The sequence below is a fragment of the Raphanus sativus genome, chromosome 5 (assembly GCF_000801105.2).
Source record: "Raphanus sativus cultivar WK10039 chromosome 5, ASM80110v3, whole genome shotgun sequence".
Classification (NCBI taxonomy): domain Eukaryota; kingdom Viridiplantae; phylum Streptophyta; class Magnoliopsida; order Brassicales; family Brassicaceae; genus Raphanus; species Raphanus sativus.
In genome coordinates, this window is record NC_079515.1 from 6,155,685 (window position 1) to 6,173,793 (window position 18,109).

Sequence of the window (18,109 nt, forward strand, 5' to 3'; positions counted from 1 at the left end):
GACCCTAGTATGTTACATTACAGTGTTTATGTTTGTAGTAGAGTTGCACTATGTCTATAGACCAAAAAAGGTTAGTGGTGAAAAACGTGGTTACAACTTACAACAAATCACAAAAAAAGTGAACAAAAAATAAACAAATCACAAAAAAAGACTCCTAGCGATCATCTCGCGACTGTGTCTTTCATAGTTTTATTAGTTTTGTTTTGTTAAAATAACATCACTTAAGTTTTTTTCTTCTCCACCATTTTGTTTTCCACTCTTTTTTTTTGTAAACTTGTTTTCCACTTTTTTACCTTTAATTTTTATTCTGAATTGCCCTCATGTACCAATCAGACCCTTGGTTTAACACATTTACAACATTGTTTCACATTATTTATTTTTAGTAACTGCACACCTTCGATAAATTAGTTAAATAACGGGCAAACTGGATAGGTATGTCAGAAAAAATCAAAGCTAACGAGTGACATAACATTAAGAAGATAATGTAAAAGAGTCAGAATGCTGTTGCGTTAATTCTGATAGTACACATTCATTGCAGCGAAATCAGCTAAAAAAGGTTATTGACTACTAAAAATCTACCACTTCCTACTAAACCCTTAATTACATTTTTTTACTAATTCATTACAAATTTTGTAGATCTGCTGATCTACAATTTGTGCAGGTAAATAACCGATAGAAACCATTGTAAACAGCGTGATTGGTCCATAAAATATAATTGCATCAAAACTAAGGTTTTAATCATTTTCACCTTCGGTGCAGCATTTTTAGTCTATAGAAGGTGCAACATTTAAATAATATCTCGAACTATCTTACTTGGTAGATAAATTAGTTGTAATTGTGACTGATTCATCCCGGCAGCCATTGAAGCCATAGCATTTCATACTTCAAATCAGTCACAAAGTACCTTCTCGGCCATACATCATTACGAGAACATTATCAACATTTTTATATAAAATTTGAAGAGAAAAAAACAAAGTAAAAGGAAAAAATCGATATTTTTAAGGGTGATAAAGAGAACTAAAACTATTCTTGTTGGTTTGTATAGATGTGGTTAAAGTGAGACATTTCTTTGGGTCAAATTCAAAAGCTGGAACTGGCATGACAATAGATAAATAATTAATTGAATAAAAAAATAATTAGGGTGATATTGTAAAGAAATAAAAATTAGCAACAAAAATATTTGTGCACAAAAAGAAGAGAGTAAAACTTGTCAGTGTCTTCAGATCAGCCACGTCCCTCTTCCTCTCCCTATTATTTTGTTCTTTTTTTTTTTGCATAACTGTTAATATCATTAAAAATGAAAGTTTGATTTTACAAGAGTTGTAAATCAAAGAAACTGAGACACCTTGGCAAAAAAGAATAAAAACAAGGTGAAACAAGAACATAGACAAAGGGGTGGACCATTATCTAAGCCACAAAGACATCAGATTTCCAAACTGCTTCCTGTGTTTTCTTGCAGTGATCGAGTTTCTTACTTCCTTGTCAATAAGCTTATGCAACATGACAGGAAGAAGTAAGCCTTAGTTGTGGATGAAGTTGTTCCGCTGTCTCCATAGGTTGTAGATTGTTGACTGAGCTGCTAATTTTCTTATTATTTTGTTCTTCCACTGAGTAATACTTGTATTGTAAGTTTGTAACCGAGAGTTGTTTCAAATAACCCAAATACCTATGATCATTTATAGTCAAAGAGAACCCAAACCCTCGAGTATTACATCGCAGTAATACTACTTTGAAACAAAAAAAAATAAACCTGAAATCACATATGATTGATTGTCTTTGATCCTCACTTATAATACTTTTAGCTATCGAAACTTAATTAGTAAAACATAATCATTCTCTTATAGTACACAAGATTTCCTAATGACAACGTTGTAAACGACTGTTTTCCGGCAGATAACGTTATAAACAAATTATATATTTGGGTAAGTTTGTTCCTCGAATTTGTTTGAATTTAAACGGAAACTTATATATGCTATATGGCTACTTTAAATCGAATGAGAATCGAACTATGTGTTTCTGAACTTAACACGTTCACATATTCTCGTAAAAGAAAAAGAAACAGGCTCAGCTATCCAAGTAGCTTCGGAGGATAAAAACTACACATAGATTATAGGTTACAGGCACATCTTATCGAAGAAAAGGAAAAGACGATAATAAAGTCGACAACTTATTATCTTTTGTAATTTGTAAAGAGGTGTCTTACTAATTTATGTTAAAATAATAACATAAAATTATTATCAATAAAGATACGCAAAACCGTTAGGAATTAAATGGTCCGAATCATTCTCACCCACCAACCTCTGTTTAGAGCTCGTTGGCATAACTTTATTCATTCCTTGTCGTAAGTTGAAACATATGGAGTGTAATTAATCAACATTATATATATTATTCATTTTAAATTACACTATTTCAAATGTGTTTATTTTCCCCCACGTAACATTTTTTTTGGACAAATCCACACGTAACAATATATAGACTGATCAATAGCAGCTTGTGGGTTCTCTATAGAATTCTCAAGGCCATTCGCAAATATTTTCAATACGTGTCTATATTTGTGAAAGCCAAGCCCTTCACAAATATTGTTGAGGTCACTCCTAACTATTAACAAACGGGAAGACAAATCATGACCAAGCAAAAATTATCGTACTTTCTTTTTACTTATTTTTTGCAATTGTCCGAAATTTCAATGACTTTTTGTGTTCTTACCGGATACAAATGTAAAATTGCGTAGATAATTCCCTTTATGGTATAATTTGTTGTGTTGGGGCAAAAGTAGGATTTGACCATATATTTCTTGTTTGGATAGAAATAGACGCACACGTCTAACTTCTTGTCTAGAGACATGCTATTATGATATAGTGGTTTTGATTTTCTTACATTTATAAGATAAAACTTCATATAATGTTTCTTATCTTAATTTCCGAAACGATTCGAGTGTGGTCTTATAAATCATATCTAGAATCTTGATATTGTGCTTGGCCTCTACAATGACTGAAATTTGTACCCAAGTGGAAATCAGCAAGCATATATAATGGGGGATACAAAATGTGATTTTTACGTGAATTTTAAAGCATTAAGACTCTATAGTCTAACGTACCTACAAAATCACAAAAGAGTAATGCAGAATCACTTAAAACTTTTAGAGGATATAAAAGAGCTTCGAGCCTTCTCTATACAATCCAGGATATATACGACATATGCTTTGATTTGTTTATTAAGACAATCCAGAGAAAAAACATATACCGACATGCAGTTTACACCTTCTCATCAAAGAGGCTTCTGGTGGCTATATTGTTTACAGTATTTTTTTTTAATATATGGCAGTTCATTAAATTAACAAGTCACGGTAATGGATTGTCGTTTTTAAAATTACTTGGAGGTGACTACTCAAGTATACGAGAAGACACTTACGTCAGTTTTAAGATGTTAAACTGATTATAAAATCAAGAGGAAGTACAGAGGAAAATGTGGCTTGAAAGTATCTGAGATCTACTCCGTAAAGGACAAATGGGTGTGAGCAATCATTAAGTTTCTCTCTGGTGATCCTCTGAAAATTAAAATTTAACCAATAAAAGAATGCAAAACGCATTTTCCCACATGACAAACATACGTAACCACGTACGTGTAATGTGTGGATACAAGCGATAAATACACACAATGTAGCGTACGATTAGATGTGAATATGTATGCGAACGTGCATGTGTAAGTATTGAGTTTGTGCTTGGAGGCATGTATAGATAGATTATGGTTATAAGTTTATATAACCCCCACCCCAAAGAAGGTTTTACTTTTTGTTAACTAAAAGTTTGAAATTTACTCGTGGCCGTTATAATTCAAAAATTTTAGCGTATACAAAAAAAATCGCTTATATTACTTTAAATACACGCTATTGATAACGTTGGTAGATTGGTATCCTATATCACAATGTACTTGTGTCATGTGCTATGATGACGCATGTGTTGGATTATTGTTGTTGTGCCACATTTGTTTTTTGTTTTATTTATTTCGCATGGTAATACTATCCTAATCCAAGAGAAACTAAATCTTATTTAAACAACAAAAAAAAAAAGAGGAAAAACTATATCCTAATTCCTAAGGCTTAACGCCTTGCTGCTAAATGTCAATACACTATTTACTTTGATAGTCAGCAATTACTCTTACAAGTTGGGCCCATAATAGTGCTGAAACTTCACATTTGATACCCAGAAAGAGATGTTTTCATGGGTATAAAAGCCCAACCCATCATGAACCTGAAAATAAACCCATTTACCGGAAGTTCGAATTCAAAAGTTTGAAATGGTAGCTGAAACTGAAAAATCAAAAGCTCGTGAATATAATATTATAATCTATACTATACTAAAAGGCAAATACTTTTAAAGGAGAGAGTGTCCAACTCAGCAAATTAAATCATGCAATTAGGGAGCTTCAATCTGCCATGTCATTTTTGTTAAATATTAATCAAAATCAAAAACATCAACGTCTCAACATCCATCGCTTCTCTAAAAAAAAGTGTTACAGAAACCCAACCATCAATTTTTATTTGCACCGTCAATCTTCTTCTTCTTCCTACCCTATAAACAATTTTTAACTGATCTCTTCATTTCCTCCCCATGCAATTTTCTTCTTCTTTTCGATTCAACATAGATCCAGTGATTTGCAAAAGTTTGAGATTTAATCACCAAGCCAACGTGCCAAGCAGCTTCCTTTCTCTTCCTCCAGCTCCATGCTAATCCGTAAGGATTCGATCAGTGCGAAGAAACAAAGCACTGGATTTGGGATCAGCATGTGTGCAAGCTTCTATGCGCATCCCCTAATCATTCAGGTTCCATCTCTTTTTGTTTCCTCTCTCTCAATATCGTGCATCTTCCCTCATGAAGATTTATGATGCATTCGTTGGAGCTGTTTAGTAGGTTCAGAGTTGCAGAAACATGGTAAGATTATTCCTGACTCTCTCTCTTATATTTGATCCATGTCTTCTTACAGTGTCTAACAAAGAGATCTCGAACTGGATCCTGTGAGATTAGTTGAAATCAATCAAGTATTGGAATCAATCCGTCAAGCTTTTCACCACCAGGTTCCATATCTTTCTCATTCACGAACTTCCTTTCAATCTGAACCCAATTTTTTTTAATCATGCTTTCGTTGGAACTGGTTGGTACTAAACATGTGAGCTGCAGAAACTGGATAAAGATTATTCTGAGTCTCTCAGATGCTTAGTACAGCTACGTAATCTTGCCTTCCCCTTCTCCCTATCTTATTTTGTTATAATTGATAAGGTAAAAGCTTAATAATGTGATTATTATCTTATAAGTTGCAGGTATGGGTTCTGTAAAATCAGTATATGAAATTCATTGTATAAATTCTTTTGATCCCGTGCAACAGGTCAAGTCATGGTGGCGGTGGATTCTGTGGTCCTCCAATCGTCGGAGTATACGTCTCCCCCCATCTTCCCCACTCCGTAAGACCCTCTTTCCTCTGTTTTTATTTCCTTTTGGTCTTCTGATTTGGATCTGAGCAAAATCTTAGCTTCCCTCGGCCATGAATCCTCAGGTTAGTATATGATCAGACCTGCATATTTGTAGGCACCATATGCAATCGGGTTATATTGGATTTGATAGAAATAAACACCTCTTGCTTTGTCAAAATGTATTTCCTTTACTTGTGACATGCATATAGTTCGTTGTTGGTCATTGAACAACCCCTTCTTAATTTCTTCATTTTTCTCACTTAAACAAATTCTTATATTTACCTTCCAATAACTATTTATCATTACACTTTTACATGTAACATGAACCACTTGATTTACTTTCTCACATGTGACGCTTTCTTTCAGATACATGAACCACTTGATTTACTTTCTTACATTAATTCTCTGCTCTTTGTAGCATGATCCTTTTGTTTATTGATTTTCTGAGATTTCTGTAGTCAATCCTTTACGTGTTTCATCAAAATCTTATTTAAAATGTTTCATAATAATTATTTATGTGATAGGTTATTTATGGAAGACGGATCTAAAGACAAAGTAAGTAAGATGAGGATGAAGTATTTGTGTTCCAGTGAACAAATAATACTTTAGGATGAAGAAGACAACCGATCCTAGCTTGGTGTATGCAGGGACTACAATGTAAGTTCAGATTTATCCATTGCAGTGAGCTAGAAGAAGCAGAGTTATCTCTGTGTGAGACAAGTTCCTTGCACTACGAGGTTTGTTTTTCTTCATCTCCCGTGAGCTTTACTTTTTGCACATGGAAGAAAAATATCATGTATCATTGTGTTGTTGTTGTTTCAGGAGAGCTCGATGTCTATTAACTTGCTGTGTTATATTGATTTTCTAATATATTGTTCTTAAAGTAAAATCTCTCCAGGGTCTAGAAGGTTCCAAGGTACAAATAACAATCTTTTTCTTTTAATTATGTACTTCATCTGTAAGTGTTGATCAAGAGACATCCTTCTTGATTTTATTTGCTTAATTAATAACCATCTCAATATTTTCCCAGATATCCAAAGGAACCAGCCAAAATCAGGCTTGCGAAGCAGACATGGCTACCGAAAAAAGGTAACACAAGAAGGCTAGATGACACTTTTGTTGTTGACTCATTCTTTGGGGTCGCTTTGATTTGAGTGGTTTTCTGGTTCTTGACAAAATTCAAGTTTTGATTTTGTTTTGTTAATGAGTTTGGCTATGGACACCAATGATTGAAGCGATGCATAAATGATAGTCTGGTGATGCATTAGAGCTTAAACAAATTTCATGATATATTCAACCGCTTTCTGTGAGTTTTCTGAGCTCTCACATGCTGTAAACCGTTTTTTTCTCTGAGAAGGCAAACAATTTTAGAGAGTTTCTCAAAGTTAATGTTGTATGCTAATGTTGAACTTAGGTTGCCATAGTTTACTTCACGAGATATTTGACATATATTTCTATGTGGTAGGCATTAGAGGAGAACATTTATTTCTACTGTTATGAGGCTGCTCTGATATTTTGTTGATCACAGGGAACAATAGACAGACTAGATCGATTCTGTCTTCATGTCCAGACGATCTCGCCCTCAGTTCAACCTAATTCGGCGAAAGCAATTGAGTTTTCCGGAGTTGGGCAGTAAGTAATCCCTGAAGAACCTTTAACTGAAACACACATGGTATCAAACTAAAGCTTTTATAAAATCGACTGCTTATTCACTATAGGGAAAGTTTGCACAGAGAAGACTAACTATGAAGGAAGAGATCCAGAGAAGGACAATACAGGCCGAGTGCTTGATCTAACTAAAGGTAAGGAGAAAAAAAACTCAAATGAACATCATCATCACCGTCGCCATCATTCTGATACTTCATTTGATATCGTGAGTTCCATCTTATTTCTATTACTAGGTCTCCTGGGTTTTGTCAAAGTATTTGATTAAAAGTTATGGTATCAACATTACAGTCTGGAATATTTTTAAGTCGAACTAATTGATTCTACTAACAAATCGCAATGCTGTGAATGGCTTTAAGCTATTTAAAATCATCTATCACGGTCCCAACAGCTGTTCTTCTTCTAGGAGGCTGCCTCTTCGCCTGTAAGTTATTGATCACATGATACACAAGATTCTAAACTGAAAACCTATGTTGGCCTACTTCCTTACTAAATCACCAAAGACGAGAGTTCTTGGCGATACCATAGGACTTGGCTCTGCCTTTCTTTTCTCTTTGGTCTTTGGTAAGCTCCCCTTGGGAAGAAGATAACGCTGTCTTTCATGTATATGTCCAAAAGTGTGTCAAAATCTAATTCCATCGGACATAATTTGCTGTTTTTTCTACGACTTTCTTGCAGGGTTTCGCTTGGCATCTTCCCGAAAACTGGTCCCAGCAGGCCTCAGCATGTCGTTCTTTGTAATGGTGCATAAGCTCGATAGTTTAACCTGTGGCTGTATCCGGCTTTGCTATGTTGTTGCCTCTGCTATAGCCTGATGAGCATAGCCCTTTAGCCAAATAGAAATTCCTAAAATCATGTATCAAACACAAAGTTTTGCTTTTGCCCACACCCCAATAAGTGTGTATGCAGAGTAAATATTGATAATCAAACACAGATGCATTTTCTTTACAGCCAAAGTTTGATAAAACACAGCCGAAAGTTTGTAGTTATTTGATCGTTAACGAACCATGTTGTAAGAAAAAATTGAATATATATGTGACCAACTCTTTGAATAACAAAAGTTTCTCTTTAAGGTACATGTATGTGAAATTTTAGAAATAATATTATAAATATTTGGAGATTAAGAAGGCAACAAAATTTCAGAATAATAATAAATTATATTGTGATATGCATTATATTTATGAAATATAACATATATAGAAATTTAATATTTGTTGGTTGTTATATTTCGATCTGTATTTTTAGACTATTTCTAGGTTGAATAATATAATAGTTTTTAATGTAAAAACAACCATATATATAATTATGTAATACACAAACTTAATAAAATAAACATCAATTAAATAATAATTTTAATTTAGAAATGTCTATAGTGTTAATTTATAATTCTTATCCCATAATCATATTATAATGCTTCTATGTTGGACTATTATATAAAACAAAGTTTCTAATGGTATAGCTACAATTCATTTTTAAATTATTTTCTCTACCAGAAAATATCACAACTTGAAAATTTTAATATTTTAAATTAAAATATTAATTATATAATTTTTAAATAAATCAAAATTTACTTCCCAATATTTTGGATTCGCTATTTAATATTTACGACATATAACATATATATAACTTCTGTGTGTAGTTAGATAAAAGACATATTAAAATACAAAACACATTTCAAAAATTTTAATTACGAAAACAGTATTACATCATTCTAGATAAAAAAGTAGGAGTTTAACGACAAAGAGAAGAAAGCCTATTCTAACGTATTTTTGTCTTCTTCAGCTGAATGACTATTTAATACTATTTTTAAATAGCATAAATTTTCGCTATCTTGATTTAAAAATTAGAAAGTAATAAAATTGAGAAAATAATGTAGAAAAGAATTGAAATATTAGAATAAAATTGGGGGAAATTAAATTTTCTTAAAAATATAAAAATACAACTAAATAAAAGTTAAAACCAAACCATTTAAATAATAATTAAAATAAAAGTTGAACAAATTAAATTGTGTTTAATAGTTGTATCAGTTCCTTAAAAACAAATTTGAAGAAAAATAATTAATACACTTAATATCTATCAAAATAATACACTCCCTAAAATTAATTAACTATAGACAAAACAAAAAAAATAATCAATAGCGCACCACTTCTATATATCGTTTTTCAGCATTCATTCATAATAAACTAGAATCTATAAAAGATAACATTAGGCAAAAAAACATCAAAAATTGAAAAACTAACCACAAATCAAACATAAACCACAAATACGAAAAAGTTTATGAAATAATTTAAATAGAAAAAAACATGAATAATGAGTAATATGTGCAGAATACTAAAAAATGATCACATAGCATTTGAGGAATAATAATATATAAAAAAACATTTTCATTTTAGTAAACAGAAAATATCCTAAAGTAAAAAAGGAAGAAACAACAATAAATCAAACAATCCCTATTTTGTCCTAACAGATATGTCAAATTTTTATGTCAAACTTTTATGCGAAAGACGATGGTATCAATATCAAAAAATTAACCAATCATAAGTTAACATTTCCATATGATAAATAAAGAATCCAAAGAAATATAACATCAAATATTATGTTAATAGAATTTAATATTTTTATTTATATACTATTTTTTATTTAATTTTTACTTAATATTCTCATATTTTAATATCTATATTCTCATATCAGAATTTCTCATTACTATCTTTAATTTATTTTTACTTTGCTTTAACTAAAAACAAACCAAGAACCATCGTATACTTTTTGATTTATATGATTTTAACCAAACTAAAACTGAAATATACCTGTAGCCCGAAAAATTTAATTAAAACAAAAAAATCAGAACAATGTTTAGTTTGGTTTGCTTGACCAATCCCTTATTCTTTTTTGTCAACTACCTCCACATTTTAGTTTATATACTTGGAATTCATTTTATGTTACAGATTATTAAAATTAAGTTTACTAAATTCAATTTTACACCAGCAATCATATTAAACAGTATCTATTCCAGTATTGAGAAATTGATTTTACATTAATAACATAATCTTTCTATCGGAACATTCGCATTAATAACATGATCTTTAATGATATTTCAGTGCATTATTAGAGAATTATTTTCTTCCTATTCATTTATTTATGATACGATATATATTTTCCAATCAAGATGATTTAATCCACATCCAAAATAAAAACATTTCAAATTAATTATACTAAAAAACAAAATTAAGTATAATATAAAATGCAACATTTCACCTAGACATAAAAATATCAAATTTTAAAATATATAAACTGCGCATAGCACGATGAGAATCTCTAACAGTGAGATTTTACTTTGACAATTTAATCAAATACGTCAAGCATTTCAAAAGACGAATACAGTGTCAACCAAAGAATTATCTCAACCGCAGTTTTACCTATTCAACGAAACAAAAAATATGAAGACAAATCAAAGCTATTGAGAAAAAAAAATCCAACGTCTGTCTTTTCCTTTTCTTCCTGTCCCACCACATAATGTATTATGATTCGGCATTAATAAGTGCATCCAAATCTATTTTCACCTATTTCTTTAAAAGAATTATATATCCAATTACGAAAAAACTTTTGAAAAGATCTACATCCAATCAAAACTTAATTAAACGTACCAAATAATTCTTAATATTATTATAATACCTCATCTTAAACATAAATTATTTACAAAGACTCTAGTGTAAATAAAAGGTGAAACTAATGGGATTTGTAGAAAAAGATTATCAAACGAAACATTCTGTTCACTTTTTCACTAATGACATCATGATAGTTCCCTCCACTAGGGAGATTCCGATAAGTATTTGCATCAATGAAGAACAAATATATCAAAAGCTTTATAATGAGAAAAAAATGAGTGAATTAAATAAGACAGATTAGAAGAAGAAAAAGATTAAGCATTGATAGCTGCAGAAGATTTGACTGATATGAATCTCATTACTTCCACCAATTGAAACATCTCATTCCTTGTTCAATTCCTAAAACAAGCAAAACCAGAACGACTACTCATTACCATAAGAAAAACAATGATTCACAAAGCATGTTTTCTCTGTTTTTTTGTTTAAATATAAAAGCATGTTTTTTACTCCTTATACATTATACGAGACGCACGACAAATATACCTACGTCACAAGAAACAATCACTTCTCAATGTATCATCCTCAAGACAAACCATCAAATTTTTAACATCACATCGGATAAGTAGTATCACTTGAAACTAAACAAACTCACAACTGCCCACATGAATATGGTTTCCAACTCTCGAAGCCTAAACGTATCTTGCTGTGAAAGTATGACATGTTTTTAGTAGGACGGATTCTGGTAAGCATCTCTAGCACGAGAGTAGCAAACGTAATAGAACTGAGAGACGATGGCGGTGAAGAGGGTAAAAGCAGCACCGGCTGCAAACACTCCTTTCCTTATAACTTCACAGCTCGGCGGGTTATCGATGTTCCACATCTTCCTGTATTTCGTGTGGTACGCGTTTCTGATTGATGCCGCAAGCAAACATACCTCAGCGACCAGGAAGAATACCCTGCAGCAACACAACAGTAATAAAAAATGATCAAACCACAATCTGAATGTAAAAGACTTTATCTATTGGGAAGACTTGTTGGTACCAGCAAATGAGGAAGAGAAGGAGGGCACAAGCTCTTGAACCGCCGGGGTTTAGGGACCTCCCACAGCAGAAGCAGCGGCTAGCACTCATAATAAGGACTTGGCTTATAAAGAGGAGAAGGAATGCACCAGCTCCATAGCTCGTAGCAATGTCCGTGCCGTACACGCAGTACTCATATGTCTTCTCAGTGTCCGTTACAACCTTCCCCTGTCAAAACAATGCCCTATTTTCTTTTATAAACCGCGTTAAAGAACATCAAGAAAACTCCGCAGCGCCAATTCATACTATTAAGAATTTTTAAGTTCTGCAGAAAATTCTAGGTCATGAATTAAAATCATTCATCTAAAAATGATACAGTTCTCTATTACACTTGGCATTTAACGCTTTCTTGAATAGGGAACGAACAAAGGCTGTGAAGTTTCAAGAACTACTTAGTCGAGAAATAATCAAGATGAGCTAAACCACAACCTATCAAGTAAGGTGCGAAGAAGAGAGGGTATGGGACTTACGACACTTCTTCTCTGCTCGGCGGCAATGGCTAAACCAACGGCGACGAGATCGAGGATGAACACAATTATGACTACAAGCTTCGAAGCCATTGGTGATTTTCTCAGAGCTCACTCTCTTTCTCTCAAAGTAGCTTTCTGATGAGTTGATCTTTCTTTCTTTCTTTTGAAGGTAGCAACCAAGATTGACAATAAATGTTGTTTGTTTAGTAAAACAAATGGAGTTATAAGAATGATTAGAGAATGAAAAGTCGGCAAGATTTGTAACGTTTTAGAAAAATTATACTATGGATTAGTTAAGAGGTCGCAGTCTCTTTCACCGAGAAAAAATTGAGTGGTTTACATCTAACCCGCCTCAGCTGGCGACTGCTGTATACTACGCGTCGGTTTTACCGGCAACTGGTACTTCCGGTTTGTCGGTTGTCTTTTCAGATAATATGGCCAATAAATATATAGACCAACAAAGATTGCTGGTTGGTCGATACGCTTCCGCTTTGCAATTAAATTAGTCACTGCACGCATAATGATGATCTTTGTCTTCTTCCTTATGGTTTTAAGCACCCTTAAATAGTATTGATAGCCTTTTCACGCATTAATCTTCATCCTTTTTTATATTCTTACTCTGTGATATAGCATTGGTTTATAATACTTCATATAAGGCCCATATTGCTACGATAATTGGGCTTGCCTCTCTGATCACGAATAGAAAATTCATATCTCTTGAGGAAAAGAAAAAGAGTTATATTGGCTTTGATTGGTGACATGAGTTAGAGTTGATTAAGTTTGATTTAGGAGTGTAACTCAAAAATGTTACCAATCATGAGTTAGGCTTTGATTGGTGACATGAGTTAGAGTTGATTAAGTTTGATTTAGGAGTGTAACTCAAAAATGTTACCAATCATGAGTTAGTTTTAATTTTCTGAGTTAATGCTTGAGTTAGAGTGTGTTATTATTGAGTTACAATTTTGACTTACCCCTTTGAAAAAGATGATAACTCAACTCTTAATTCAACATCAAACAAAATTCAATGTATTAGAAGTTGAGTTAAGAAATTTTTTGTGTTATGTTAGTTATCCTACGTTTATTTTAGTTTTTAACAATTTAAATTTTTTTAATGCACCCACTATCTCACGTTAAGGTGTTGGAATTCATAAAATGTTTTCAAAAAACCTAAATACTTATTTACTCACTAGTCAAAAGATGTTTATAAACAATTATTTCTATTTGAATTAGTAAAACAAAAATATTCATATTATTTTAGTTGCTAATTCTGTTTAATGGCTAAAAATTTACAAACATAAAATTTTATATATAAATATATAGGTATTTTTAGAATATACAAAAAGTATATTTCCTTCATTTTTAATATAATATATTTTGTTTTTGTAAATTAGTTTATCAAATTTATAAAAAACGTTATTATTATTGTATTCATTATTTGTAAAATTATACATACTACAATTTATACATCAAAAATGTTACCAATCAAAATTTTTAAAATTATAATAACTCATATTTTTACTGCGAACTCACTACATAAATCTACCGTTTATACCACATAATTTTTACTGCGAATTACATCAGATCATAACTTTTATTGTAACTCAACTCTAATTCAACATATCACCAATCGGAGCCATTTTGCTTACCCAAACAAAGAAAACTTACTATGTATACATCTATCGGACCATTAGTTTCTATAACTGTTAAGATTTAGATACAGTCAATAAATTTTGTTTTCTACAGTCTTTAATCTTTTTGTTTGTTTTGAAGAGTAGATTGATTTAGTTTCCTTTTTAATTGGATAGAAATCATAGAATAGATGTATATCATATGATTATGACGATTGTTAGATTTCATTAATTCGTCTAATTTTTTTTTTTAATTCGTCTAATTAAAATTTGATATCTTCATTTTAAGAGAAAAAAACAAACAAACGACGATTGAATTGCCGCAGGTAGATGAAACTCATGGTATGCTTTTTGAGTTCCTCTTATCAGTGAAGTTACGAATGTCGATGGATCATCTATTAAAAGTTTTAAACATGGAACCTTATTAAATCCATTTGGATTTTCATATTCCCTTTTGGAAAACAAGACGGGTCTCATCAGATTTAATACCACAAGTATATCCTAATACTAATGGTTTTTTAATTACCACTTTTTAAGGGTAATATATATATAATATATTTTCTTTTAAGGATATTAACATCTCATTACTCGATCTTTCTTGAAGGACTCTCTTCAGCTTCCACAACGAGGAAAAGAATGATGTTTGCCAAGAACACAGAACCGGGATGCTATTGCAATGTTTTTGCTGTTTGGTTTCGCTCTTCAAAATGGCAAAAAGCTTCAAAGTGGTAAGAAACAAAGTTTACTTGCGTTACAAGGTAATGATTATATGATTTTGGTTCAAGTCCTTAACTAATATGATGTCTTATTTGTAGCAAACTCCATATCCAGAATCTGCTATGTTCTGTCAAGGTGCAACGGACACGAACAGAGTGTATGGCTCGACAGTCCCGGTCCGATATAGCTCAACTCGTTCCTTACGGCCGCTTTCGTGAAGCACTTCCTAAGGTAATATAATCTTACTCGCCATGTAAATTTGCTTATTTCACAATATACACAGCAGTATGAGAATAATCTCGATGATCGCTACTTGCCTTCTTTGTTAAAGTTCCCTTAAATATATCTTGTTTTTAAAAAAAAAATTTAAAATTGAAATCGTAGGCGAAGCAATTCTATGAAGATGAGAGAAGGCTATTGGCATATGATCAGGTCAAGTACTTGTGCACAACCATACTACAGAGTTTTTCTCCTCTAATCCATCAAAGGTAATTTGTTCTTGATAACCACACTGTTTCTTTTAAAAAGTTTAATAGTTCCAGAACCTAACGTTACTTATGTTTCTCTCTCGCCAGCGATGTTCATCTCTTAGCGGATGAAACGAAAGAAGCAATGGCCGGACTGATATTTGCCGCATCAAGAATCGGCGAGCTTAAGGAGCTTCAAATCATAAGGAGCCTGTTTGTTCAAAGATTTGGGCAGAAGTTTGACAAAGACTCTGTAGATTTGCGTCCAGGAAACCTAGTGAGTTCAGAAATAGTTAAGATTCTAGACACAAATATGCCGCAAGATGCAATTAGTCCAGAGATCATAATGGGTATTTCACAAAAGTACCAAACCAACTTCATTACATCCGTGGATTTAATAACGGAAGGTTCAGCTCCACGTACTAATCATGGCATTGCGGATTCTGATCGGCGAAGCAAGAGAAACGAAAAACGTTTGTAAGGAGAAAAGAGAGTTATGAAGGATGATCACAAGTTTCTGCACGCAAATCGTAGAGAGTCTAAAGGAAAAGATCAGTCATCCTTCATGAGATAAAAGGTTGATTGTGTTTGTGGTTTTGTTTTGATGTTTCCACTAAAACTCTAGTATGCTGTCTTGCTTAACTTATCTGGCGATATCATACATTGTTTATATTTAGAATCATCTTTTGTTCTTATTGCGAGTGAAACTATTGAGTTGAAAGATTTCTTTGACATAAATTTTGTGGCTATTGCTGATTAAACGTATAAGAAGTATGATGACGCAGTGTGCCAGTGTGTATATGTATTATTGTGTTGAAAAGGTATTTGGTTTGTCATTGTAAATACTATTGTAACTAGGTAGTAACCCGCGCCTTGCGCGGAATGAGATGGTTAGATAAGCAATTTTTCGAAAATATTAGAAAGTATATATATATAGTTTGGAATTTGGGTTTTGTGTGTTTATCTTACTCTCGAACTCAATTTGTTTATCTCTCTATGGCTCTCTCTCTCTCTATGGCTCTCTCTCTCTCTCTATGGCTCTCTCTCTCTATGTCTCTCTCTCTCTCTCTCTCTCTCTCTCTCTCTCTCTCTCTCTCTCTCTCTCTCTCTCTCTCTCTCTCTCTCTCTCTCTCTCTCTCTCTCTCTCTCTCTCTCTCTCAGATTTTCAGTATTGATGAGTGTTTTTAAAAAATAAGATTAAAGATTTTAACATATTTTTATTTAAAACATACGAATCGTATTAATGCCCGCACACGGGCATTAATACGATTCTTATGTTTTATGTATAAATATTATTTAATATTCTAATCAAATGTTTTATGTATTATTAAAACTAAATTTGGGTCTTCAGATGTTTTATGTATTATTTAATATAATATATGTATTATTCAAATACAATTCATATGTTTATGTATTACTAAAACTAAATTTTGTTCTCCATTCAGTTTTTGTGGTTCAAAACTATAAGCATTTTAGACATTACTTAATTCAATATACTTTGAGGTTTTAAATTATTATCATATACTTTGAAATATGAAATAATAATCATGCATGTGCGGGGCATCGATATGATTTATATATTTGCATGTATAAGCTATTATTATTAGTGCTAAGTGGATCATAATTATATTTCACTCTTATATCACTTCTCACACGTTGTATCTTTGTATCTTACTCATTTAGGTTTATTCACATATAAGTCTCTTTCTCTCTCATGATAAACATTTTAGTTTTTTGAAAAGGATAAAAAGGTAATTACGATCATATCATGCGTGCGGGCATTCATATGATTCATATATTACCCGTCTAGCTATTAGTATAAATATAAGTAGATTGTAATTCTTTCTTAATCTCTATGTATCATTATGTCTAATTTCATATAACTACATGTTATGTTTATTATTATAAGTGCATAAGTGGATCGTAGTATATCTCTCTCTCTCTCTCTCTCTCTCTCTCTCTCTCTCTCCTCTCTCTCTCTTCTCTCTCTCTCTCCTTCTCTCTCTCTCTCTCTCTCTCTCTCTCTCTCTCTCTCTCTCTCTCTCGGTATCCCCTCATCGTAAACCTTTTTTTTTAGAAATATAAAAATGTAAACATTCTTTTAATTCATCGATTATCTTTTAACTACCACAATTTTTTTTATATGGGAATGTTTCCTACTTAATTTTTATCATGAATTTTTCTTGGGTGAATTACCAACTAATCATAGTTTGCCAATTAATGTACAGTTTTATAAAATATAATAAATAAAATAATATATAATTTGTGTTAAGTTTTAAAATAAATGAAAAAATATTAGTAGCTGCCAAAAGATGAATTTTTTTAACAATTTTAAAATCGTCACAAAAGAGTAAATCATAAACATTAAACACTATACCCTAAACCCTTGGACAAAACTTAAACCCTTGGGTAAAAATCCAAACACTAAACCCTAAATTCTTGGATATACCCTAAACCCTTGGGTAAATCCTAAACACTAAACTGTAAACTCTTGGGTATACCCTAAACACTAAATCTCTCTCTCTCTCTCTCTCTCTCTTCTCTCTCTCTCTCTCTCTCTCTCTCTCTCTCTCCTCGGTATCCCCTTCATCGTAAACCTTTTTTTTTTTGAGAAAAATAAAAATGTAAACATTCTTTTAATTCATTGATTATCTTTTAGCTACCACAATTTAATTTATATAGGATCTAGTTTAATATTTTATCATGAATTTTTCTTAGGTGATTTACCAACTAATCATAGTTTGCCAATTAATGTACAATTTTTTTAAATATAATAAATAAAATAATAATAATTTGTGAAGTTTTTAAAATAAATGAAAAATATTAGTAGCTGCCAAAAGATGAAATTTTTTTAACAATTTTAAAACCGTCAGAAAAATTAAATCATAAACACTAAACACTATACCCTAAACCTTTGGACAAAGCTTAAACCCTTGGGTAAAAATCCAAACACTAAAACCTAAATTCTTGGATATACCCTAAACCCTTGGGTAAATCCTAAACACTAAATT

The 18,109-nt window shown here is 31.9% G+C and overlaps 2 protein-coding genes and 1 long non-coding RNA gene across 20 annotated transcripts; 2 read left to right on the forward strand and 1 right to left on the reverse strand.

Annotated features, from left to right (window-relative positions):
• Nucleotides 1-4,476: 4,476 nt before the first annotated feature.
• On the forward strand, nucleotides 4,477-8,080 carry LOC108859437 (uncharacterized). Of its 18 annotated transcripts, none has more exons than XR_008934359.1 (10): nucleotides 4,479-4,822; nucleotides 4,984-5,276; nucleotides 5,383-5,458; nucleotides 5,992-6,022; nucleotides 6,101-6,204; nucleotides 6,290-6,383; nucleotides 6,498-6,556; nucleotides 6,996-7,099; nucleotides 7,186-7,696; nucleotides 7,811-8,080. It is a non-coding gene; the product is annotated as an uncharacterized LOC108859437 (long non-coding RNA). The 18 variants fall into 18 exon arrangements; XR_008934354.1 differs by having other exon boundaries at nucleotides 6,115-6,204; XR_008934360.1 differs by having other exon boundaries at nucleotides 4,984-5,226; nucleotides 6,115-6,204.
• Nucleotides 8,081-11,185: 3,105 nt separating this feature from the next.
• On the reverse strand, nucleotides 11,186-12,614 carry LOC108856822 (uncharacterized). Its single transcript, XM_018630716.2, has 3 exons — nucleotides 12,287-12,614; nucleotides 11,779-11,984; nucleotides 11,186-11,693 (listed from the first exon to the last, which is right to left on the reverse strand). The coding sequence occupies exons 1-3, from the start codon at nucleotides 12,374-12,376 to the stop codon at nucleotides 11,462-11,464; spliced, it is 528 nt and encodes a 175-aa protein (XP_018486218.2). The 5' UTR covers nucleotides 12,377-12,614; the 3' UTR covers nucleotides 11,186-11,461.
• A 1,868-nt stretch (nucleotides 12,615-14,482) lies between these two features.
• LOC108860788 (uncharacterized) lies at nucleotides 14,483-15,821 on the forward strand. The gene is made up of 4 exons (XM_018634639.2): nucleotides 14,483-14,642; nucleotides 14,730-14,862; nucleotides 15,016-15,119; nucleotides 15,207-15,821. The coding sequence occupies exons 1-4, from the start codon at nucleotides 14,551-14,553 to the stop codon at nucleotides 15,577-15,579; spliced, it is 702 nt and encodes a 233-aa protein (XP_018490141.2). The 5' UTR covers nucleotides 14,483-14,550; the 3' UTR covers nucleotides 15,580-15,821.
• The last annotated feature ends 2,288 nt before the right edge of the window (nucleotides 15,822-18,109 follow it).